The 27,497-nt window shown below is 39.1% G+C and overlaps 1 protein-coding gene across 1 annotated transcript in view; it reads left to right on the top strand.

The window, feature by feature from the left end:
* The window catches only part of ANOS1 (anosmin 1), a gene marked incomplete at both ends in the record, with an annotated part of 145,799 nt that overhangs the window by 67,260 nt on the left and 51,042 nt on the right, over window positions 1-27,497 (top strand). The window contains 2 exons of the mRNA XM_082305051.1: window positions 16,041-16,103; window positions 19,321-19,543. Of these exons, the coding sequence (XP_082161177.1) occupies window positions 16,041-16,103; window positions 19,321-19,543 (286 nt within the window). The remainder of the gene's footprint in view (window positions 1-16,040; window positions 16,104-19,320; window positions 19,544-27,497) is intronic.

The following is a 27,497-nucleotide window of genomic DNA, read 5'->3' as shown; positions in this document are numbered from 1 at the left end:
CTACTCCCCCTTTTCTATTCCTCTCATCCAGTGCCATTGTTTTCCTTCTTCCTTTTGCACACAGTCCTCCAACCTGCCATCTTACCACTACTGCCCAACCTAACCCTGTTTGTATTGAGATGAGTGGTAAAAAATTACATCCAGTTAGAGCTACTGCAGCTCCAGGGCCCTCAGTGAAGATTTTTCAGCATTGTCCAGTTTTGCAGTTTACAATGACAGTAACTACAGAGCATTCTAGTACTCTTATCTAGATATGCATTACCATGGGATTTAGGATGCCTCTGATCAATCACAGGGAGTCAGTTCCTGAGATTGCTGGGCACCTGCAATCTGTGCTGATTTAATCTAGAATTATGACTTCTGTTTGTGACCCTATGGCTATACTTCATTAGCTAGTGTGCATTTCCTTGGATATATTTACATAAAATGCAAGCTATCCATTTCATCTGTCAGCTTACAGAGTGGTATGCAAAGAGCTGCTTTTCAGACAGTTGTTCTCTAGGGACTTATTACCAACACGCTTCCATAATCTTACTCCCTTTGATTCTTCTGAGATCTTGCTCAAGAGTCCCATTAAGATGAATGGCAGAAAACTAGATGAAGCATTTCATATCCCAAACTTCCACTTTACGTTTTTTGCTGTGCTATAGCATCACCTTTATCACAGTTATATTCCATTTCATCGTCTTAACATCTGCACACTACAGTACGTCACTTTAGGATGACTAGAAGTATATTACTATCAGTCTTTTGCTTTTTGTATTGTAGTCCATGACTGGAAGAATCAGTATGTTTTAATAATGTTAGAAATCAGTGGATAATTAATCAAAATACTCAGCTTCCAAGCTAAAGTAAAAAAAAAAGCTACATATTCGGTGACCATCCTAGAATCCATTTAAGAGTAATATCTGCCAGCCAAATTTCATATTTAAGGAAAATTTTGTTTGCTCAATTAACATTCTAAATTTATACTGTAAAGTAATGCAGTGAGGCCTGTTTGAGCTGCAGAGGTGAACTCCTGCATTCATGAACGCTGAAAGCAGAATGTGTTCCTGGGGCGCAGTCTGGACAGCCAAATTGCCTTCCCTTCTGCCCTGGAAGTAGAAGTGGCAGTGATCTGGCTCAGACCTCTTGCCAGGGAAAATGTATCCAGCTCAATTCTTCCAGCACAAGGCTAAGGATTCATTTAACAGTTTATTACATTCTATGATAGTCTAATCAGAACTATTTATTTATTAACTCGGCTGCCAGTTTGTCCCACTTACCTCTCAGCACCATAATGTCAACCTTTATTACTCAACTTTGGAGGGAAAATGAGATAATAGTTGTTTTTTAGACTGTGGTTTTATGACTGGCTTATGCTGCGGTAAGTGCAGGCTATCAATTAAGGAGGTGTTTACACACTCCTCTCTCCTTCCCTTTTGTGCACAACCCTGACTCAGACAGTTAGTTTTTATGAGGCTACTGAGCAAGCTGAATGGGAAAGTTTACTTGGCTAAAAACTGGTCACTTTTTCATCTAGGGTACCTGTTTCAGCACATTTACATCCAAAGAAGTGCTGGTCCCAGTACAGGACTGCTCCTCTTCTGGTGGCATTATAGATTTAGATTCTTTTATGCCCATCACATAGCCATAACCTAAAAAAATATAACAATTAGAGAGACTTATCAAGAAATTTAGCATGTAAGTGCAATCTTTCTTGCCTATGTGTAGCATGCACTGAAAAATCGTAGGAGGGAAGGCATTTATTTAATAACATTTGAAAGAAATTCCTTTGAAGCAAGATAGATAGTTATTTTAGGTTACTTTGTTTGAATTTTCTAAGGTAATCAGACACTGTATTATTTAAATCACAATCTTTCTTTTTTTTTTTTTTTTTTTTGCAAATAATATGTGAAACTATCTAACTTTTAAAGTATTATCCAGCAGTGTTTATTCTATGAATTGTCATGTAAACTGATAGAATTTTACTCATTTTGGTGTTTCAGTAGACTATGTTAAGAGACATGAAGATATTATTGTGAAAAGGAATCACATTGTCTCTTTTTACAAAAGATTCAATGGATACAATAGGGTTTCTAAACATTGGACAGAAAAACATTCTTTGTGTAGTGGGAATATATTTAAAGCTAAGTTTAGAACATTTCACAGAGTTTCCTCTGTGGTTTTTTGGGGTTTTTGTTCGTGTTGCACTTGGGATTAACAGAATTTTAAATTTTATTTTTATAGAATGAAGCAATATTTCTTTTATATATGATGCTGGTACTTTTTAGAAACACCATATTTGTTTGTTATTGCTGATCACCTTCGCTGTTTTTTTTTTTTTTGTGAATTTGTTTACTCTGAAATTAATAAAAATGCAATTTTATTTTCTTTAAATCCTTTTTTTTTCCCCTTCCTCTCACCTACACAAATTTGTATCATCAGTCTACTTTAGGTCAATAGATTTTTCAATTAAAGCAACAAGTGTAACTCTGAGTACACTGGAAACTTTCTAGACTTGCTATTATTAGACTGATCAGTTTATCAATGAGGCAGACAGCAGATATATTTAAAAATATTTAGGCTGAGCAATAGAATATAGATTGCTTGCTTCAGAGTAGGGGATGAATATTTTTTTCAAGACAAACTCCTTTTCATTTTTCTGTTCTTTTTCCTCCCCCCTTGCCATAACCGCATGAAGAGGCACGCACAGATGCCTGCTGCCAGAGTGTAATACTTAACCTGACCGTCAAACAAGCCTCACAAAGGAAGGCTTTTCAGGTCCCCCAGTGAAACAACCACTGCATTTTATTATGGCGTGAAATTAGAAGTGAAAAGCCCTATGGCTCTTGCTGTTTAGTAATGCGGAATATGTCGTTTCTGGTGGTGATGGTAGTGCTGGGAGGGAAATAGAAAGACAGGGAAGAGAAACAAAGTAACGATTTAGACAAAGAGGGCCCCCCTTTTTTTCATCATCTCTGATTGTTAGGTGGTCTACAAAACCATAGTGCTGTGGTGGATACAAGCAAAAAGAACATTTAGTTGCGGCTCTTTCATTCAGAAATGTATGTGTGAATTTGCAGGGTGATGTATAAGGAGAGTCATCTGTTATCAGAAGAGTTCACTAGTTTAACTCATTTATAAAACAGCAACAAAAAACTTGACTTTGCTTGGAGAGAGCAGCGCTGCTCTGACAGACACTTTAAGATGCATAGCAAGATGGTGTTTATAACAAGACTGTGTGTGGTTATCTGAAGCTGCCTTGTAACAGATTGGAAGGAGAAAGTGCCAGCTTGAAGAGGCTTTTCCTTGTCTGTTTGAGATTAAAAGAATCATGTTTTCTCAATGAAAATTCTGTGCATATATAAAATGTCAAAATATTTATGCTCATTTTTATTTTCAAAGTATTATGTAATCACTAAAGTAAATAGTCAACTATTAGGAGATGAACAGTTTGAGAGAGAGACATTTTAGAACATAAGATGGGCTTCTTTTCATAGAATCATAGAATTATAGAATTATAGAATTATAGAATCATAGAATCATGGAATCATTTAGGTTGGAAAAGACCTTTAAGATCATTGAGTCTAACCATAAAGTTATTCATCAGCTGATCACTATTGCTACTGCTGGAAACAAATTGTGAAAGCCCATCCGCAGTTCTAATATCTGGAAGGGAAAAGCTGTTACATTTTGCAGACCCCTATTGTTAGCAGTAACTATTACTGTTATTTTTACTAGATTAACTTCTTTGGACCCTGTCCGCATGGAAAGGGTGGCAGGGAACAGTGATCTAGAAACAGTAGGGACATACAAGTGGAAAGTTTCTGCATGTTGCTTACTCTCTAGATTATAGATGCAATCTTGGAGAAGCTTTAAAAGCCGAAAGAAAGAGTTGGCATGACTGATTGATGATAGATTGGTGGAACAGATGCAAACATGACAAATCATGTTATTGGTAAACTGCACTGCAGGACTGCAGCCTGAAGGAAGAAAGTTCAGACAGAGAAGCAAAACTGCTACTGTTTTTTAATTCAGGTAGTTCATTTCATTATTCATTAATATGGTAGCTACACTACCAAAGAATTCCATACATAAGCAAGAGCACAGAAAGAAGCAGGAAGGCACTAAGCAATTAAAGCTATTATCACTATCAGAAAGAAGTCTATTAGAGAAGAGCTTCTTAACCTTTTTAGACTATCACTCTTCATTTGATTTAAAATAATTTATGCATTTTGCCACAGTATATATCTTGTGTGCACACTAGTGCTCCAGGCTTGACTTGCTGCTTCATAGCATTTTGCCAATGCTACACCTTATATCTTGACAGGTGAAACCTCAGAACGTGGAGATTTAGAATAAGGGCTAGGAAGCGTTTTGAAAAAAGAGAACTAATTGCACTTGATGCAGCACACAAAAGCAAGGCAATAGAAGAACAGGAAAATGATCTCTGAGGCAACAGTTTGAATAGGGATAATTGGAACAACAGTTTTAAGGCTAGAGTAGATTGATAGAGGAAACAAAGATGTGAAAAAAGGAGAGCGTGAAAAAGAATATTACCTCTGTAGGAAAGAAGCGGTGGTGGAATAGCTACTGCCCTGAGATGTAATCAAAATATTTGTACCTATTATAAGCATTTCAAAAGAACTTCAGGAGGATCAGAAAGTGCTGCTAGGGCATGCCCCTTCAAGGTGAGAGTTTCACATTTAAGGCTCTCCTCCAGAGAAGAACTCATTGCTTATACAAGACGAAACAGCTTCAACAGGAGAGAAAGCTCCATCAAATACTTTATGTTTAGGGGATTCATCTTGAATGTAAGAGGTTTAAGGTCAATTCCATGTTTCAAAAGCAGGTAAAATAAGAACTCAAAGTTGTTTTTTGGTGACTGTGTTAAGCTCTAGGCTATGAGTCAGGAAAAGGGAAGAAAGTATGTGTCCCAGTTTTGTCTGCTGGTACAAAACCCTGTAAACAAACTTTGAAAAGAACTGGTCAGGAATGAACTAATGTTTGGGAGCCAATTTTCTGTTGACATCGATGGCCATGATTTTGATTTGGTAACAAAGAATAGAAACATGAAAAGCATCCTAGGGTTGTTCTTCTGTCCTTTCAAACAACCACTTCTGCTGGCAAAGTTTGACATGCCAGACAACTAAGCCATACAGATAGATATCAAGCTGTCAGTGTTGTAAGTTATTTTCACTCTAAAAGGATTAGAGTTTAAACTGCTGCATTTCTGCTACAGTGTGATGATATGACTTATCCTCTTTTTAATATAATTTACTTTCCAAATATTTTGTGTCAAAACAGTTCCTTCATTTTCAACACCTTCAGTACGTGTACAACTTTTCTGGTAGCTTTCACTTTCTGTTTAATTCTGGGAATTTACTGCAAAGGCTACAAGGACTTCCAGAAAATTTGACCTGAATTTCTTGGCAAGGGTCTTGGTCTTTCTGGTGCTCTAATGCAGGGTGTTAGAGCATATGGAAATTTGAAATGGTGGGTTTTCAGAGATCAATGCAGTCAGAACATCTTTTTTATCCAAATTTTTGAAACAGAACCTCCATTTTAGGAACAAAGCCTGTAATGCTACCCTGTATATGCAAAGGTCTGAACGGACTTAACCGATATACTGTGACTAGCCCTTCCCCTATCTCTATTCCAGGAAATATTGGTACTGCTCCTAAGTCATAAGGCTTCCTTTATTTGCTTAGGGTATTGAAGGCATTCAGTAACTCAAATTGCTAACACTTGAAATTGTGGTATTGGCATCCCTGGTGTTGTCTACTGAAATGAACTGGACAAGTAAGAAAAGGAAATTATTTTTTCAAGCTCATGTTTTTGTTAAATATCCAACAATTGCACTTCTGAAAATTTCCTTTACAGTAAATCCTGACTTGATATTAGCAAGTTTGCGTAACTGTGGAGAGCAGTAACACTTGTCCACGTGTGTGCTTTTAGTCCCTCCGCACCCAAGTAAAACAAATACACATTGCATGCAGGTATTTCTTATAGCAGTTTAAACTATGCTGCTCGACTTCACAGCCAGTAAAGTTTCTCAGAAATGTTCCATTCTGCTCTGAAATAACCATTCAAATGACCAGACCACTCTTCAAAGTGGTGGTAACAGATAGAAGACAGTTGCACCTAAAGCTGCTGTAGTTTGCTTCAGTAACTGTATGTCTAAACCTTGTAAGAGGCTGAGTAAACAGAGCTGAAATCAAGGGTTTGTCCACTTCTCTGCTCAATTAGCAAAACGGAGCTTCAAAGAAACATGTCAGTATGCTGTCCTTCTCTTACTTATTTGGATAATATTTTGAATAATAATATTTTATTTTTTTTCTATGTCCTTCAGAATTTGTAATTGAAAGATACTGTAGCTATGTTCTGCGTGGTTTGGTGAAGTGAAGGTTTTAGTGGTCTATTATGAAACACTGACAGTCCCATCTGCAGAAACAATTTACATTTATTGAGACCACACTGCTTGGATGTGAAACCAGAAGTAAAATCATTTAATGCTGGTTTTGAAATGTAATTTTTAAAAGTATTTCAGTATTAACACCATTTTGAGGTGAATAAGGCTTGTTCAGTATCTTTCAAGACTTCAGTTCAAGGTGCCAGACAGGGAAGGTCTCGCTTTGTAGGTTTATATTTAGCATATATTTGGAAGATGTAATTTACCATGTTTTTCTTAAAATATAAAAACAGTGAGAAAAAATAGAAAGAAGCCAATTCTTGGAAAATTATCTAAACCAAGTGATATGTCGTTAAGTTCCTTATCCCACCTGCAGGTTGTATACATCATCCTACTGGGATAAGAATAATTAAAAATAAATCTCAGTTACATATGTAATGATATGTTTTGGATCTCTGTTATACAGCTTTTGCTAGTCTTTTCATAAGGGATATACCAAATTCTGCCAGGAAATATGGCTCTCATTCCTGTTGACTAAGACCACTGGATGTCTTATGACCAGTTAGATGGCTTATATTCCTTCTTACTTCTTGATGTTAGAACTCAACACAAAATGCTGTATTCTCATAACTTAACCCTTAGTACTTTAATGCCAAATTGCTCTGTATGAGGTTACACATGAATTAATCAGAAAAATCTGTTAGGGTGTTAGCCTCAGATTAATCCTAGCCACTGCAGGTACACACTTGTGTGATGTGATATAATATAATGTGATGGTGGCCATGTGGTTGCTGTTCCCTGTCCCTATCTGTCCCTGCTTGCTCCTGTCGGATCCTAGAGGTTTGTGCTGCACTGTTTTACCTTACAATTGAAGAGGACTCAGAATAGTTAAGGTAGCTGTAACTACATCTCCAATAGAAACACTGTTCTTTTAGTTTCAGTGCCAGCCCCAGGTATTTTGTTGTTACTTTTTTCTGAGCAGTTGACTTCTGAAAAATACAAAGCAGTCATCTGTCCTAAAATGCAAGAATGCATTGTCTGAATCTTGGTTACAAATGAAGGGTTTTTCTTTTTCTTTGTATATATGTACTTTTATTAATTAGAATAAATTAGGACTTGCAGATGATAACAAATTCCACATTAGTAACCTGTTCCTTGTCATCTACCCCATCACAGTACACATCAGGATGTCATCAGTATAGAACAACAAAAAATACATTTCAAGAAAGGCTAAGAAGTGCTCCTTAAAGGGATATTAAAGACCCAGATCGCTCTAACCAACTAGCACATTCTTTAGTGACCATTTAAAATCTAAGACCTGGCTTTCATTCAAAACCAGCTCTACAATTAGCAATACTTTCAGACAGTATCAGCTGGGTTCCCAGTGTACATGATAATGTCACAGAATAACCCCAACTGTAACTAATTTAATTAAGAGTTGATCCTCGAATACAAAATCACTCCTTTTCAACAAATCATGATGCTCACTGACCTACAGAAGGGAAAACAGGCAACACAGACAGGGAACCTTTCTCTGTCATTTAACCCATTTGTTTATTCAGTTACAAGGGAAATATATTACTAGTGTAATTCTCATGAGAATCTCTTTAACATGAACAGAGGAGTAACTCCAGATACCCACATGAAACTGCTATTTTACATACAAGAATACGTTTCAAAGTTGTTCCTATTAGACTTTCAAAGTTTTAAAGATACTTAAACCTTTCCCAGTCTACATTAAATGTAACTGAATTTTAGGAGCTAAAATGTCACACTGAGTTTCTAGAAAGTTGATGACTAGTGCTCCAATGGTTCAGTCTGCTAATGGGGGAGGAGAGGCAAAAAAGGCAGAGAAGCAAGAGACTCACTCGGCTTAAAATGGATCTCACAAAATGCTCAGAGGCTTCTTGAGCAGCATGTATCAACCTACAAGCTAATACAACAGCTACTGTTTCTGCAGTTGAACACTCCTCTCTGGGCTCACGGATTTTTTTTGCCTGAGGAACCAACTGATTCATTAGTGCATCTCTACCTCTAATGGTTTGTTTTAAACAAGATGGACGTGTACCGTGGGTGCCTGACCTGATAGGGTGTACAAGCACCTGAAATTGTTCATACCTGAAGTGCTGCAGTGCCTCGTCTTAGGCACTTGAACACTAGGAGAGGTGCCCACAAGCTTGAGTGCAGTACCCTCATACCATGAACCCCTCACATGGAGAATTACTCGCATGAAGTCTCCGAATCAGTCAAACTATCGAGCATGGGTTTTGGAAAGCATCGAGAATGATCCAGTGTGGAAATGAGAAAAGGTTTTTTTGCATCACGATTCAGATTCACTTACCTGCCTCTGTAGAATTCCTCACTCTAAGAGCCTGAAATTCTCACTGCATGGAGTCCTGTTTACCTGAGCTTTTCATTTTGTAACATACATTATGAAACAGTCACACCTGTGTGTTCTGGGTGGGTAGAGAGCCCATACCTTAGTGCTGGTCAAAGATTTAAACCGGAGATTAAAAAAAAATAGAACGGGGATCTTTAAAAGAGTATGTCTAACTTCAATTTCATAACGAACCACTTCTTTCATTTTAATATGCAGAATTCAAGTAAGCTGCCTTGAATCTATAGAAGGAAAATACCCATCTTAAAGTTTATGAGGACATGCATTGCCACAGGAAGTTGAGAGACAAATGTATAAATAAACTTTTATAAAATGATTTGTCAAAAATTATGTATGTTCCTGAAGTGGGCAGCCAAAGTCCTTCAGATGGATTCATTGGTCTCATCCCAGGATGCTTTTCTTATGTTTCATTGCAAATTGTTAAAGAGTTCTGATTCTTACCTACTTTTATGTGTAATATTCTCCTATTCTGCTAAATTATTTCCTTATAGGTATTGCTTTTAGAATTTCACCATGTCCTCCTAAGTGCAGAAGTACCAAATCAGACTGGAGGATCAGTTAGTCCAAATCAGTTGGAGAATCTAATTTGGTCTTTGATTCAAACAGTAAAGTAATTATTGATATTTCTTTTTGGCATTAATAAATGAGATCTCTCTTCTAGGAGGAGAATATTTGAGGATTGTTTTTTGTGTGTATGGATCTTTTGGGAAAATATAATCCAGAACTAATGGGAGATTTTGTTTTTTAATTGCTGTGCCAAAATTTTTTAAACTATAAATCTTCCTGATGCGTTTCCTCAGTTTTATAATGAGAAATAGTTTCGGTAAACATATCCTGCATCTCATATCTCATAAAGAAGAAAAGCAGTTGTTCAAACTGTTCAAAAGATAGTATGTTCTATGATGTGATGTTGCTAATACCTAATATTGTTCTACCAAGCTAGCATGCTATTAATTGATTTGGACTGCGTAAATATTCAACTGTGCATTTACTGTTCTGAAACCAAAAAATTGTCTTCTTCAGACAACTCACAGTCCAATTTTTGAGACACAGAAAGTAACAATTTCTATTCCTATTGTTAAACAGCAGATGTAGATTAAAAAAAATCTCAAAATCAGTTATTTCTCTCTCACTGCCTGTTTATGTTTTGCATTGTGCTTACTGCCACTGTGCTAAGATTTACAGATTGAAAATCACTTTTCTCACAGTTTCTTTGGGTGCAGTCATATATTTAAGTGTACTCATCACAAAATGATTCTCTCTAAGGGTGATGAACATTATATTCTCCTTTGACTTTGGTTAAATTCCTTACCTCAAGAATGTTCTCTGCTCAGTGCCTGATAGTGAGTACATGCATTTTTCAGGTACTTGTCTTCATGACATGGCAAGTACTTAGGAGATTGTACACCGAAAGGTGGTTTTTTCCTGTTTTTTTCCTTTTCTTTTTTTTTAACCATCTAAGTTCCATTTAATGAAATACCTTAGCACAGCAAAACATTTAAATATATACTGTAAAGGTAAATCATTCATTTCTGACCTTGCTTCTGTGAGCAACTGGAATGGTAAATGATAATGAAAAGAATAATTCCAGCTCTAACACTTCCATTCTTTTTACACCAGTTTGCATGTGACTTGGTTCCACTTTGGTGAAGGAAGAAGCCTTATTAGACAAAAATACTGTGGGTAGACTCTCCTACTCTGAAATAAATAATTGTTTGATGTTTATATAGTTATAAATATGTCATATTCAGCTATTTAATTTAAATGTAATATTTGAATAAATATACAGTATTTGAATAAATATTAATTTCAATATTTAAATGATGCTTTGCAATTCATTAGACTTTCAAAATTGCTATATTGGTGTAACTCTCTCCCATTCAGGTCAAAGGCAACATTTCCTAAGCAAAAGTGTTGGTGGACCATTTTGAAAAGGCCTTTACTAACTAATGTAAATGGCATGCATCATATACAAATCTCATAGTTGCTTTATTTACAGTTGAAAAATTAGAACAAAAAAAGGATTCTCTAACAGGGCCCTTAACTGCAGATTTTTAAAAAATGAAATAAAAAATATAAACCAAAATATTTTAAAGCAATAGCAATCCTTCTTCCTTGAATGAAACAGTTCATTGCCCTTGTTCCTAATTTTATACAGTCTGAGTATTAACAGGTCTATAGTAGTATCTGATATATATATTTATACCTATGTGTGTGTGTGCGTATGTATCCACACACACAAATTCTGAAGGATGACAAATGCTGGGGTGCTTTCTATTAGCACTCCTTTTGGCTTTTGATGCAATTTTTTAGTACTGAATAACACCTCTGCATCAGTCTGGATGAAGAAAGGAAGCCTACAACTCCCAGATTTAATCACAGGAGATGATAAAACATGGGGTGCTTTAGGAGGATTCAATTTAGCAAGGCCAGTGTGATTAACACCCATCATCTTCTGAAGAGTGCCACCGGCCCCTAATGACTGGTTCAATGCTGTGTGTCATACCTCTTCCCGCCCCGGCAGTAGAGCAGCCTTTATGGTGGTGCCAGGGCAGCAGTCAGCAGTGGCTCCAAGGGACCAGTGACATCTGCTGAATGGACTGCTGGGACACTTCCCACGCTGCTGCCCTCCTGCCTGCTGGTGGTCTGCCATCTACATACCTAAGCTTAGCTTCTGAGGGTGGCTGGTAGTGTCTGCAAGGTATTTTTTATTACATAAGGTAGAGCCAAAACCAGCTGCCAGCTGCTGCTTGGCCTAGATTCCTCCTTATCCTGGATAGAGGATTTCAGTATCCTTTTAACAGGCACACACATTTACATTAATCCAGAAAACCTGGATGTGTTTACCTGCTGGGTGGGAATAGTTTTCTTGTGGGTGTTTTAGGTATTTCCTTGAAACTCTTCTTATTGGTGAGAAATGCTTTCCTTTCAGACATCAAGGCTAAGCTGAACACCAGTGAAATAACTCCTGTTGCTCTCGGGGAGCTTTGGGTCAGGCCTTTGCTGAGTTGCATTGAAATTATTAGAAATGTATTATCCAAATTTTAAATTTTAAGGTGTATGCTTTTTTTTATATTCTCTGAAGACTTGGATTTAAGAAAACAGATGTTCTAGTTCGGACTCACATTTTCTTGATTTTAGTTTTTATTATGCACAGAACGATACCTGTCAGAAAACCTCCAGCTGCTGTCAATGTAAGGCCTGATTCTGCTTTTTCTTGAGAGAATTTTCAACTTGGTGCTTGCCTTGGCTAGATGGACTAAAAATGGGGGAGATCCCTAGCAGAGAAAGAAATGTTTTACTACAGTACTCTGCAGAGCACTGCAAAATGTATGTTCTTTGGTTGAGTTATCTTGATGCACATTCATAGCAAAGCATGCCAAAGATGAGAAAAAAACCACAACCCTTTGCAGATAAAAGGTTCAGCTCAGAGTGACACACATAAATGGGATGAGAAAGTTTAACAGAACCAGGCAGGCTAAAGTTTATGAGGACAGAGAGTTTATTGGAAAGTTGAGATGTCTGGTAAAATACAAATTTATGTACACAGTAGCCATTCTTCATAGCTAGCATGTATATAACACATTGGATCTGGAACACATTTCCCTCTCCATATAAAAAAAACATCAGGAGAGACTTCATGGGGAAAAAAGGGTATATCTCTACCTGAGATTATTGCCATTCAGAGGTTAAAGCTCACCAGACAGTTGAGGGGATCTCAAGATCTCAGCTGATTTACAGTTTAAGTCAAGGACTCAAAGGTGAGAACTGGATCCAAGCTTCCAGCTTTTCCAGCTTCCCACTTTAGAGGAACCTCATAACAGAGTAGCTAAGAGCATAAATGCACAAACTTCAGTGTTTGTGAGGTGCTCTAATCTTTGTTATTGCAAGCTTAATAACGACCTTTTTAGAAGGACAGTCCCAAACTCTTGCAGTGCAAAGTTATTGGCCACATTTCTGTCTGCTAGCAGTTTTTCTCCAACCTACAGAATGGTACAGCTCCACTAAAGCTAGGCAACCAGCTTCTGCGGCAGCCCATGGTGCTAGGCTAAGCCCAGTGCTCTGAGGACTCCTCATGCAGCAGGAGTAGAAAGATTTTTTTGTTTATGTATAGGTAAGAGCGTATACTCTGATCAGAGCCTATAAAGCTTATGATCACAGGATTACAGAATCATAGAATGCTTTGGGATGGAAGGGACCTTTAAAGGTCATCTAGTCCATCCCACCTGCAATTGGCAGGGACATCTTCAACTACATCAGGTTGCTCAGAGCCCCATCCAGCCTGGCCTTGAATGTTTCCAAGGGTGGGGCATCTACCACCTCTCTGGGCAGCTTGTTCCAGGGTTTCACAACCCTCACTGTAAAAAATTTCTTCCTTATATCTAGTCTGAATCTACCCTCTTTTAGTTTAAAACCATTACTCCTTGTCTTATTGCTACTGTCCCTGCTAAAAAGTCTGCCACCATCTTTCTTGTAGGCCCCCTTTAAGTACTGAAAGGCTGCAATAAGGTCACCCTGCAGCCTTCTTTTCTCCAGGCTGAGCAACCCCAGCTCTTTCAGCCTTTCCTCATAAGAGAGGTGTTCAATCCCTCTGATCATATTTGTAGCCCTTCTCTGGACCCTCTCCAACAGGTCCATGTCCTTCCTGTGCTGAGGACCCCAGAGCTGGGCGCAGTACTCCAGGTGGGGTCTCTCCAGAGCAGAGTAGAGGGGCAGAATCACCTCCCTTGACCTGCTGGCCACACTCCTTTTGATGCAGCCCAAGATATGGTTGGCCTTCTGGGCTGTGAGAGCACATTGCTGGCTCATGTCCAGCTTTTTGTCTATCAGTACCCCCAAGTCCTTCTTGGCAGGGCTGCTCTCAATCCCTTCATCCCCCAGCCTATATTGATACCGGGGATTGCCCTGGCCCATGTGCAGGACCCTGCACTTGTCCTTGTTGAACCTCATGAGGTTCACACAGGCCCACCTCTCCAGCCTGTCCATATCCCTCTGGATGGCATCCCGTCCCTCAGGCATGTTGACTGCACCACTCAGCTTGGTGTCATCTGCAAACTTGCTGAGGGTGCACTCGATCCCGCTGTCTATGTCATTAATGAAGATATTGAACTGCACTGGCCCCAGAACGGACCCCCGAGGGACACCACTTGTCACTGTTCTCCATCTAAACATCGAGCCATTGACCATTACCCTCTGAATGTGACCATCCAGCCAATTCCTTATCCACCGAACAGTCCACCCGTCAAATCCATCTCCCTCCAATTTAGAGAGAAGGATGTTGTGGGGGACCATGTCAAAGGCCTTACAGAAGTCCAGATAGATGACATCCATATGATGGAGGCCTTATGTCTTGCTACATCATCTGTTTTCCTTGGAGTATTCTGAGAGCAGTCAGATTGCAGGATATTGTTCAGCCCTGGTTCATTTTGTCCATCTTTCCTTTGAAGTGTCTCAGGTATGTCCATTGTCTCTGCCTGTCCTGATGGCAGGAGTTGCTGGGGCTGAACTGAAAGTAGCCTGGGCTGTCCTGAGTGATTATTGAGACACAGTGGCAGCCAGATAAGGCATTAAGTGCTGGAGCCTACTTGCATTGCAGGTAAAGACATCCTGGTACAAACGCCTTGAACAAACCCTCTGAAGCATACAGCATCTTGGTATTTCCTTCCAGGAGTACCAACTGTTTTGCTCTACAGCCTCCAAGGAAGGTGGTCCAGTCAGCATGAACTTGGTCCTAGTTGTCATCTCAAGATTGTGGATGTGCTGGTTTAGATAGATACACTCTGTGTGGCTGTGCAGCAGTGAAGCAAGAGTTCAGAGAAGGCAAGGATATGGAAATCCTGACAGCCTTGGGGATCACTGATAAAGTCCCAGTGTGGTCGAAATGTTGCCCGTTTTGTCTTTACACTATTTCTACCCCTGTAATTTGGGGCTAAACCCATCAGGCAGTTAGGAGAGTTGTAAAATTGGCATGACAGAGGAATTGCGCTCAAATGTGTGGTAACTATACCACAGGAGGAACACAACACTCTGGAATTAATTAAACTTACTGACTTCAGTGACATTTTATAATGTATCCTTCTAATTACTCTGTATACAGCACATTGTGAATTTTGAAGAGCTAGAAATCGAGTCTAAAATACCAAAATATATAGAGAGAAAATGTTTGAGTGGTATTTTTCATTCCTGAAATATGCAACCTCTGTGACTAATGATTTTATTATATTTTTCAGGCTTTGTTGTTAGTAAGAAAAATGCGTAACTTTTAAAACACTGGGGTTTTTTAGTACGTTAATGATATAGGTGGACAGCTGAGATACAGCCTATATGTATTCATGCTTGTTTTTGAATCGCATAAATGTATATGGATCCAATCTAATACTATGTATAAGAGAAACAAATTATATAAATACTAAATTGCATGTCACAGGCCTTTCTTTTCGGTGCAATAAGTATCTTTCCACTATTATGAAGGAGTAGGTGTTATTAACTCCCAACAATGCCAGTATTTTCCCAAATCATATGTCTAACAAAGGAAGAGAAAAGATTTCTGGGTGTGAGTCTAAATTTATGTTTCAGCTGCAGTAAATGCTCTTAATAGTGTGATTTTTCTTTATGCTATGCTGTGAACCCTGACTCTGGTTTGCAGAGTTTGAATCTCAACTCTCTGCATAAGCACTGCAGTAGAGGTTGAAGGTGAAGAAATGATAATATGGTACTTGAAATAAAGTGGTTTTGCTAACAGACTAGTGAACAGTGTCTATTTATACAGGAATAGTGGTTAAACCTCTGCTGAGTTTGCTCCATAGCTTGATGAAATAGTTTCTCGCTTGGGAAGGCAATGTGCCCATCTAATTTTTAGGCTGGTCAGTGAGGAGAAGATTTAACTTTCTGTAGTTTAGAGCAGTGCTTTTTGACATTGTCTCTGTGAACAAGTGACACGGTGTTAAATGGTATTAGGACCTAGATTCAATAAGACGGAAAATAGGATGGCATATAAATAAGTGAGGAAATTGCCTTGTACAGTAAGAAATACTGAAAATATTTCTTGTAATCTAACCATGGCTTGACATGACCTTGCTCTGACACCATGACTCAATGACACAATCTTATCCTCAGGAGAAGTGGATTTTTGAAGCCTATTATTAACTTCCTATGAGCCAAACAAACAATTGGAGAAGAGATGAGGTCATTTGTTGTTGTTTATTTATTTCTATTCTTGACAATTCTCTGCCTCCTGATTCTTCCTAGTGCCTGGAGCCCTGCAAAGAGTCCTGGGACCTGAAGAAAAACCATTGCCAAAGCTTCTGTGAGGTACGTCAGCCCAAGGGCAATCTTTCTCACTTTGTTCTAGCTGTCTCTTTTATTTAAATTATTAGCTCTAAGGAGACAGCTGACAAACATGGGATTTTTAACAGCATTTGCCTTCATTTGAATGGATACACATATAACGATTTAGCCATATTAAGCCTGAGTTTAAAAAGAAAGATTTTTTTTTTCTGACCAAATAATTTATCTCAACTTGAAGTTTTAAGACTTGATCCAGCCACATTTACCTAGCTTTTCTCAGATGATGCTGTTAAATCCCTCCTGTAAGAAAGATGCTGTTTCTACCACATGCCCTTCTATCTTTTCTGGCCATGTGTAAGAAAGAGTATCTTTGTTTAAGAGACAAATGTCCTTGTGTGAAAATCCTTGTGCAGGGTAGCTAGAAAAGATGGCTTTCCTGTATGTGAAAGTCAATCTGATTCCTAAAAGAATAACTCTCCGGGAGTAACTGGATTGTGGACTCCTAGTTCAGAAGACTACTACCAAAATACATAATTATTCAGGAACGAGTCTTTGAAAAACTGTTTCTGAATCATGTATCAGAATAACCTTGTGAATAAGCAAACATGGATCAGTTAACTACTACAAAAAAGCAGATGGTTTTATTGGATTTAAAACATGGCTTTGCTGAATTGGTGGAAGTTAGCTGTTACAGTTTTTAAGTGTTTTTTTAGTACAAAATGGAAATATAATTTCAATAGAAAGTTGTTTTATTATAACTAAATATAAAGATACAACTTTATTCAAGTCTATGAAAGTGTATGTTTATGAAGATTTTCAGCTTTTCCTATAAAGAAATAGAAATGACCTTAATTGATATATTGATCTCACTGATATACTGATTTAACTCCTCCCTCATCACTGTGGGCAGTCTTTTTCTCATACGAGAGCATGTCTTATGTTAAAATGATTTTAAGCATCATGAAGATGATTAGGAAAAGCTGTAATTTCAACTAAAAAAAAAATTAGATCCAACTGTGTAAATAGGGTTTACTGGATTGCTGATCTATGTAGTTACATTAGAAGACAAAGTAGAAATTTCTCATGAAAACCAATCCTTGTAAGAGTTCTTTGACCCAGATTAATTTCTGCTTCCTCATATACAAAACTCTAGAGTAGTGTAATAAAGCAGTTTTAGTGGATCTAATTTATGTAATTCTCGTATATCACTTCTCACTCAGGCTGTATGTTTCAGATATGGGTGAAAATACGTGTAAAATTGGTTTAAAAGAAAAACATTTGTAGAACACTGTTCTATTGTAGTTAAAAACAGTGAGCATCCCTCTTTGATTAGTGTTTTGTGGCTGAAGCTAAATTTAGAACTTCAAAGGCCTGTAATGAAGAGCAACGCATTTAGCAGCTAACTGAAAAATGAGCTGTGAAATAGGGTGAGGAGGAGAAGCCTTGAGGACGTATTATGCCTCAGGGAGCTATAAAGTTTTTAATTAAGTAGCTGCAAATTTGTGATGTTTTAGGATTTGAAATTAGCTTCACACACACACACACATAAAAACACTGGACCACTTTCCTTTCTCTCAGACTCACGTATGCTCCGTAGACACTGTTTGATTGAATTAAACAAGGCTGTTTTCCTTTGAGAGTGTTTTAAATCTTTTTTTATTTTGTAAAAAATCTGGAAGCAACAATTTAGCTTTGTGTTTCTCAAGGTCCCTGCTTGGTATGTTACTTCTTATCTACTGAATGAGTGTACAAATGTTAAAGGAACCTGAAGAAAAGGAGAAAAGGAGACAGTTTTCCTGACTCCTTTTTTTGTCATAAATTTGGTTTCCTGCTGGTTTAGCGTCTTAACTGGCTAACCATGGGATTAGGTACATTCCAATGGGGGGAACAGCAGGAGTGCATGTCCAAGGATCACTGGGGTCAGTAGGAGATACAAGCACTGCTCATTTTGGCAGGCTTTAGGCTGGTTAAGCCGTAACACCCAAATGCATCCTTAAAAGCCTGATTCAAAAATTCTGGACTACTCTGTAGGACAAGATGGGAGAGGTAACATAGTGGTACGTTCTTGGACCACAGTGGCTTTGGAGAATAAACTGACACATAGTCTGTGAAACACCTGGGCCTCCATAATAGTGAAGTCGTCTTCATTTTGCCAGAAATATGAGAACAGTAAAAATAAGAAAGTAAAACTTTTGAATATGGAAGGAAGTTGCAGAAGTTACATGAATAGTTGTATGGAGAGTGGGTTATAATTCCTGTGTAGGTTTAGAAACCTGTAAATCAGATCTGTCAGAGTGGAAGGTTTTTGGTTGCTCTGAGGTAGAAAGGCAGGCTACAGATAACCCCAGTTACATGGGTTGCCCATCTACAGTTCCACCAATCACTTTGAGAGAACCACTTTAGCTGTTTTTGCACCAAACTAAATAAAGCACCAGATAAAAGGGGAGATGAAATCCCCACATCACACACAATGTTCTCCCCAGGGTGCTAGATGCTACTTTTAATACAGTTTTAAGTGAACCTTGCAGACCTCTGAGTAGTACACATGCTATAAAATGTCTATGTGTTGAAGCAACCTCTCATATATCTAGGACTTGATTTCTCAAAGAAGTAATATTCACTTTGATCTTCAATAAAGATATTTAAGGCTTATTTTAGTCTCTATTTTCTGATGATCATTTTATCAGAAATTTAGTTCCAGTTCCACGAAGAGTTATAGAATTACTAATATGCTGTCAAGAACATAAAAATGCTTCAAAATCTTCCCTTAGCCAACTCAGTTCAAACAGTATAATGAGACAAGATTTCACTTATTTATCTAGAGTGGCATTACATCAGATATTGTGGGTAAAGTGTTATGAAGTACAAAGGGAGGAATGTGGGGAAGTCCAAAAAAGTCTGTCTGACTATTGCTTCCCCTTTGTTTTGGGAATGTTTTTCATCTGTCATTGAGCAACTTTGTAGCCAGGCAATGCGAGGAAAACAAGGGAAAGCTGGCAGATATAAACAACTTTATTCCATTAAAGATGGTGGTCTTACTTGAGGGAATTCATCATTCTGTACTTGGAATGCTTTTTTAGAAGTGGCTTGAATATATAAATCTTCAGGGATAGTCTTGCAAAAGCTAAAAATCTGAATTTTCCTTTAGGAGGTCTTGGAAAACATACAACATTTTTTCTATTTTTTTGTTTTGTTTTATTCCTGTTGAAAACTTTATACAAGTCTTTTGTTTTCCCTTTAGCCTCTTTTCCCCAAGAAGAATTATGAATGCCTAACTAGCTGTGAATTCCTTAAGTACATCCTGTCTGTGAAGCAAGGGGACTGCCCAGCACCTGAGAAGGCCAGTGGTTTTGCAGCTGCCTGTGTTGAAAGCTGTGAAGCTGATAGTGAATGTTCTGGAGTGAAGAAATGCTGTTCCAATGGATGCGGTCATACATGCCAAGTTCCAAAAAATCTGTACAAAGGTAGTTTATTTTTTATTTACAGAGTTTATTAATATGTACTCATACTGGGCTAATAACTTCAGGCCATAATAAAGTCTCCTAGAAAGCCAGGACTTTCATTTCATAGGACTTTGTATGGATGGGAAGAAAAACGAGAGGCGCCTGTAGGGATGTGCCTGGACACTGAAAGGGCGGAAAACTAGGAAAAATGTTGCTCAGGTTTCTGAATTTCTTTCCCCTTGTGAAGCCCATGTCTGGAAATCTGTGGAATGTAAACATGTGGCTATTATGAATCATCTTAAGCAGAACAAACTTGCCAATTTAGGTGAAATCTCACTTAATTTGATGCAGATGAGAGAGAATGCAGCAGGAAAATATTTAATGATAAATAGTTCAAGTCCTATTAATCACAAATAACATTTATGTTTATAAGCCAAGCAGGTAGGACTACCAAATAAGAAGTGTGAGATATGTGGTAAAAGAACAAATCAATGCAGTATATTTGGCATTGGTGTTCTTAATCACCTAAGAACAAAATAGTGAAAGATCATAATATCCACATATAAATATTAATTCCTTATTTAAATCTAAGGCAATCTTATTCAAAAATTTTTAATTGATTTGAGTCCTGAGATTCTGTGAAAAAAGGTTTTCCTTGACATCCATCGGCAAGAACACATAGACTAAGAAATTATTTGCTTAGACAAACTCCAGATTTTAATTTGTTGGAATTAAAAAAAGCTTTATAGATGGAAATATTCTGAAAATGTGCTCCTAAAACAGAACAATGAGCATTTATGAAAGGCATTTACTTGTTCCACAGAGTCAGAATGTTTGGTTAGAAATCCATTCTCCTTACTTCACTTATAAAAAATAAATATCAATCAGTTATTCTTCTGATAGCATGGGCACTCTGTGGAGAGCCTAATCAGCAGAACTATGAACTAAGCTCCAGACTTAGGTCTAAATCCAGACTTATTTCCATCTGTGGATGGAAAAATGGTAAAATATGTGAAGGAGATGGTGATTTTATTCTTAAGTTCATTACTTTAACTGAAGTGTTGATGTATCTTTTTGAATGTCCCTAGTGATAAGAATGTATGTCAGAAATAATGTGCTTTGACTTTTGAATCCTGTCTTTGCGTGTACAGGATGGGCCATCAGGAAGCACTGTCTTATTTACTTATATAAATAGAGAAAATTTGATGACCAGAGTGATAAACTGGCATTCATGTTGTATATGTAATGATTTACATGATCAGGCACCATACCACAACTACAAAGCATTCCAGTAAATGTAACAGCTGGAAAAGGTAAAAGCAAAACAAACAAGCAAGCAAACAAATGAAATTAGACTACATGCTTTTGGAGATGACACAGGGTATGACAGGATATGATACATTGTATAACTGCAAACTGCAAAGTCTACTGCTGTTCAGCTTAATTATATAGGAACAAAACTAACCTTCTCTAACATCTTATCATCTACCTGCAGGAGGTGCTTACTTGTAAGAGCATATATGTCTTGCAGAGGAAGGGCAAGCCCAATACTGTACTGCCTTCTCAGCTGATGAATTCAGCTAATTAGCCTCTTCAACCTGTCTTTCTGTAACAAAGGACAAATAGAAGCGGAACAGGCTTGCTATTCATTTCCTCCAGGTGTAAATGACATTCCTGTCACTAAGGAAGAGCAAACTCTGCAAGCATGACTAAGATCTAGTGAATATGTTCAGTACTTATTCTTATCATTTTGATGGCACTCACAGCTAGAAAATGAACTCAGATTGAATCTAACAGTCTACAGAAGTTAGAATCATAGAATCACAGAATAGTTTGGGTTGGAAGGGACCTTTAAAGAACATCTAGTTCAACCCCCTTGCAATGAACAGGGACATCGTCAACTAGATCGGGTTGATCAGAGCCCTGTCCAACCTGACCTTGAATGTTTCCAGGGATGGGGCATCTACTACCACTCTGGGCAATGTGTTCCAGTGTTTCACCACCCTCATTATAAAAAAATTTCTTCCTTATATGTAGTCTGAATCTACCCTCTTTTAGTTTAAAACCATCACCCCTTGTCCTATTGCAAGAGGCCCTGCTAAAAAGTCTGTCCCCACCTTTCTTATAAGCCCCCTTTAAGTACTGAAAGGCCAAAATAAGGTCTCCCCAGAGCCTTCTCTTCTCCAAGCTGAAAAACTCCAACTGTCTCAGCCTTTCTTCCAAGAGAGGTGTTCTGTCCCTCTGACCCTCGTCTGGACCCACTCCAACAGGTCCATCTCTTTCCTGTGCTGAGGACTCGAGAGCTGGACACAGTACTCCAGGTGGAGTCTCACAAGAGCAGAGGGGCAGAATCATCCCCCTCGACCTGCTGGCCACACTTCTTTTGATGCAGCCCAGGATACAGTTGGCTTTCTGGGTTGCAAGCGCACAATGTCAGCTCATGTCCAGCTTTTCATCCACCAGTACCCTCAAGTCCTTCTCTGCAGGGCTGCTCTCAATCCCTTCATCCCCCAGCCTGTGTTGATACTGGGGGTTGCCCCGACCCATGTGCAGGACCCTGCCCTTGGCCTTGTTGAACCTCATGAGGTTCACACGGACCCACTTCTCGAGCTTGTCCATGTCCCTCTGGATGGTATCCCATCCCTCAGGCATGTCGACTGCACCACTCAGCTTGGTGTCATCTGCAAACTTGCTGAGCGTGCACTCGATCCCGCTGTTTATGTCATTGATGAAGATATTAAACAGTACTGGTCCCTATACCAACCCCTGAGGGACACCACTTGTCACTGATCTCCATCTGGACATTGAGCCATTGACCTCTACCCTCTGTATGCAACCATCCAGCCAATTCCTTACCTACCAAACAGTACAACCACCAAATCCATCTCTCTCCAATTTAGAGAGAAGGGTGCTGTGGGGGACTGTGTCACAGGCCTTACAGAAGTCCAGATAGACGACATCCGTAGCTCTTCCCTTGTCCACTGATGTAGTCACTCCATCACAGAAGGCCACTAGGTTGGTCAGGCAGGACTTGCCCTTAGTGAAGCCATGCCGGCTGTCTCGAATCACCTCCCTGTCCTCCATGTGCCTTAGCGTAGCTTCTAGGATCCATGATCTTCCCAGGCACAGAGGTGAGGCTGACAGGTCGGTAGTTCCCAGGGTCCTCCTTTCTACCCTTTTTAAAAATGTGTGCAATGTTTCCCTTTTCCCAGTCCCCAGGGACTTCCCCTGACTGCCATGACTTTTCAAATATCATGGAGAGTGGCTCGACAACTACATCAGCCAATTCCCTCAGGACTCTGGGATGCATCTCACCAGGTCCCATAGACTTATGTATGTTTAAGTTCCTCAGGTGATCACAAACCTGATCTGCTCTTACAGTGTGAGGGACTTTGCTCCCCCAGTCCCCATCTTGTGGTCCACCCATTCGAGAGGTATGGGAAGAGAGGTTGCCCGTGAAGACTGAGGCAAAGAAATTGTTGAGTGCCTCAGCCTTCTCGTCGTCTGTTGCTACCAGTTTGCCAGTCTTGCTCACCAGGGAGGGCATGCTTTTTTTGACGTTCCTTTTCTGGCTGACATACCTATAGAAGCCCTTCTTATTATTCTTTGTGTCCCTTGCCACGTTCATCTCCAGCTGCTCCTTGGCCTTCCTGACCCCATCCCTACACAGCTGGGCAGCATCCCTATACTCTTCCCAGGATACCTGTCCCTGCGCCTACTGCCTGTGCATTTCCATCTTGCACTTTAGTTTGACCAGCAGGTCTTGACTCATCCATGCTGGTCTCTACCCTTCTTTTCCTGATTTCTTACACCTGTGGATTGAGAGCTCTTGCGCTTTATGGAAAGCATCCTTAAAGATCTGCCAGCTCTGTTCTGCTCCCTTGTCCTTGAGGGCCATTTCCCAGGGGGTCCTGTTGATTAACTTCTTGAAGAGTTGGAAGTTTGCATGCCTAAAATTCAGGTTCCTGCCTTTACTCTTCTCCTGACCCATATCCCTCAGGACTGTGACCTCCACCAGTGCATGATCACTGCAGCCCAGGCTGCGTCCAGTCTTGACGTCACCGATTAACTCACTTAAGTTCCTATAGTTTCAGTGTTGATCAAGCTCTGGAGATTAGTTACAACAGAAGATATAAAATACCCATCTGATTTGCTAGGGTTACAAACTGGATTTGTGCTCTAGTACTAAGTGCTAAAGCCCAATCCTAAAAGAATATTAATGTAGGTACACTCGCACCAAAGTCATATATTGCAAATGTTGTTGGATTAACATAACAAGTCCAGTTACTTGTTACCCTAATTGTTTATTGTTTATTATTTATTGGCTTGTGTTTGCTATAATCTTCAAACTGTCCATTATCATTGCAATTTTTCATCTGTTTTGGGAGTATTACTAATCAGTTATGTAGTCTTCACATTTTTATTTCCCTTTACTGGAGATATGAAATGTTCTTCCCTACTCTTCTGTCATCTGCCTTATCCACCTCCTTTATATTGTCTCAACTAGTGAAGGACTTCAGAAAGTGTCCCTTCTCCATGGCCTACCTCATTTTTTTCTATATGGACATAATGATGTTATAAGTAACAGTAAGCACTTAAAGTAGATTTGGTACTTCAGATATAGAAATGGGATGATATCTCTGCTTAAAATTAACACAGTTTAAAAATGCAGAAAAAAAGGAAGGAAGAGAAAGGGATGGAAAATTCTTGATCAGGGTCACTCTGTCTAATGTGCACGTAGGTATCCTCAAGTAAGGACAAGGACATGTATCGTGTTCTACAAAAAATTACCCATCACCTTTTCCTGTTCAGAAGTTAGTGGTCTCTCAGATGTGATGATACACCTACTTGTTTGAACTTTCCAGGACCCCTTTTTAACAAAGATTTTGGGTTCATGCTGTCTAAACCAGCCTAACTAATTGTCGTTTAGCCCCAGCCAGCAACTAGGCACCATGCAGCCACTTGCTCGCCCCCCACCCCGCCCTGTTGGGATGGGGAAGAGAATCGGAAGAGAATCAGAAGAGTAAAAGTGAGAACACTTGTGGGTTGAGATAAGAACAGTTTAATAATTGAAATAAAATATAATAATAATAATGATAATTGTAATGAAAAGGAAAATAACAAAAAGAGAGAGAAATAAAACCCAAGAAAGACAAGTGATGCAAACAAAAAAATATTGCTTACCACCAACTGACCAATGTCCAGCCTGTCCCCAAGCAGCAGACATGCCCCAGCCAACTCCCCACAGTTTATATGCTGAGCATGACATCATATGGTATGGGATATCCCTTTGGCCAGTTTGGGTCAACTGACCTGGCTGTGCTTCCTCTCATCTTCTTGTGCACCTCCAGCCATTTCGTTGGCAGGCACGTATGAAAAGCCGAAAAGTCCTTGGCTGCTTAGCAACAACTAAAACATCAGTGTATTATCAACATTATTCTCATCCTAAATTCAAAACACAGCACTATACCAGCTACTAGGAAGAAAATTAACTCTACCCCGGCTGAAACCAGGACACTAATTTTTTCTGAAACTTGTAAGGGAGCAATCCATACAGCAGACCAAACTGCAGATCTTGGCAAGGTAAATTGTAAAGAGAAGATTATGACATTTAAAGGGTATGATGGTACGACAATGTTATAATAGGACAGCTGGAGCCAGATGGTCATCCACAGTTGAAAGGCTCTTTTCATGCTTAAAGAAATATAGTTTTGTATTAAAAAATTAGTGTACAGTTTTAAAGGTGTGCATCTCTGAGTCTTTGAACAACTGTGTTTACAATCGTACTAACGCCATGAATGTACTCTTTACTGTCCAAAACGCTTCCACGGAAACTTTTTGAATTCCTGGGAAACTGACATTTAAGGTACAGATTCTTATGATGGACCAGCGTGCATTTATTTTTTATGGGATGGAGATGCATGTGCCATCTGAGAGACACCTTTAGAAACATTTTTCCTGGGCTCTGGTATTGCACACATACAGCAATCAGTGATTTGAATTCTTCAGTTAAGTGCTGCAGACTTCAGAGGACTAATTTGTTCCAGCACGATGAAAGGGATGACCATTTACATAATAAAAAGCACATTGAAGAGTGATTGGATCTACACATCTGGATATGAAATTGATGGTGCTGGTTCTACAAAAGTATTTTAAAATGCACTTGTGCTGTGCTCTCGTTGTTTGTGCTGCTGTGCTCCATCTGCACGCAATTACGTAACAGCGGAGAGGCTGAGATACTTGCAATCAAGTGAATCCAACTGCCCCTAATGCAAAGCAGATGGAAGTTTTCCTAACATGCAAATTGTAGGATTATTGTACATCATAATTAAAGAAGGATTTTCAAATGTGGAAATCCGAACTGACATGTTCTGTGATGTTCGTTATATTAGACTAGGACTGCTGGCTGTTGAAGGATATCCAGGGTTTAAACTGCTGTGATAACCAGATTTAAGCACTGGATTTTCCTCAGGTTGATTTTAGGTTTCTTCAAGGGCTACAATATCAATTATTATTTACTTATAGCTAATTGTATAATCAGATTTAGAAGACCTCTTAAAATATAAAAGTGCTTTCTTCACCTAAGGAAATATTGGTACTCAGTCATCTGTGGCAGACTGAGTAGGAAACAATTTATTGAACCAACACATGCAACTGGACTTACATGGGCACCCACTGAAGTGACAAAATAACTAAAGTTAATATGATAACTTGCTAAGAAAGTTTATATGTCAGCATAGATATCTTATTTGTGACATATCCTGAAGTGACAAAATGCTGCACACTCAAATATATGAGTTCCTAAAGTCTGTCTAGAGAAATGTATCTAACACTTGATTTGTTGATTTAATCAAAAGATGCCAAATTTGAAGAGCTGTTTTTTGCCTCAAGCTACTGCAGATGTTTTCAAAAAGGTGATCGTCGTGGTTTAACCCCAGCCGGCAACTAAGCCCCACCCAGCCGCTTGCTCACTCCCCTCCGGTGGGATGGGGGAGAGAATCGGAAGAGTAAAAGTGAGAAAACTCGTGGGTTGAGCTAAAGACAGTTTAATAGATAAAGCAAGAGCTGGGCATGCAAGTGAAGCAAAGCAAGGAATTCATTCACTACTTTCCATCGGCAGGCAGGTGTTCAGCCATCTCTAGGAAAGCAGGGCTCCACCATGCGTAACGGTTACTTGGGAAGACAAACGCCATCACTCTGAATTTTCCCCCCTTCCTTCTTCTTCCCCCAGCTTTATATGCTGAGCATGACACCATACGGTACGGCATAGCCCTGTGGCCAGTCTGGGTCAGCTGTCCTGTCTGTGCCCCCTCCCAGCTTCTTGTGCACCTGGCAGAGCAGGGGAAGCTGGAAAGTCCTTGACTGGTGTAAGCAGTGCTTAGCAACAACTAAACCATCAGTGTGTTATCAACATTATTCTCATCCTAAATCCAAACACAGCACTATACCAGCTACTAAGAAGAAAATTAACTCTATCCCAGCCAAAACCAGGACAGTCATGTTACCAGCAGTAGAAACAACAGAAATAACGGTCCTTCAGTGTCACCGTGTAATGAGAAATTACTGTAAAATTTTAGGAAGACATCTTTGTCTCTGAAATATAACAATTAGACAGTATACATTAGATATAACATATCTATTCAAAGATGCCTTGGAATTACCTTTCCTCGATCTTTAGGGAAGAGTGGAGAGTGACACATCATACAATACAGCTGCATGTGAGTCAGTAAGATCATGCTGCCATGGAGAAGGCAAACAGCTTTCTTAAGTATGTCAGACTAATGTACTATGTGTGAAATAATCCTGCTTCTCTAGTCTACACTGGTAAGAGCTTAGACACAGTCTGTATCCAGTTTTAGGCTTGACTCTGGAGAAGGGCTGTGGGCCAATGGGAGAGTTTCCAGAGACAACTGCAAGAATGATCAGAGGTCTAGAAACACTGATTTAAAAGGAAAATGGAGTGCACTGTGGTTAT

Source organism: Platalea leucorodia (genome assembly GCF_965183815.1).
Source record: "Platalea leucorodia genome assembly, chromosome: 2".
Taxonomy (NCBI): domain Eukaryota; kingdom Metazoa; phylum Chordata; class Aves; order Pelecaniformes; family Threskiornithidae; genus Platalea; species Platalea leucorodia.
The sequence above is the reverse complement of the archived record's forward strand: the minus strand, read 5'-3'. Positions and strand labels throughout refer to the sequence as shown.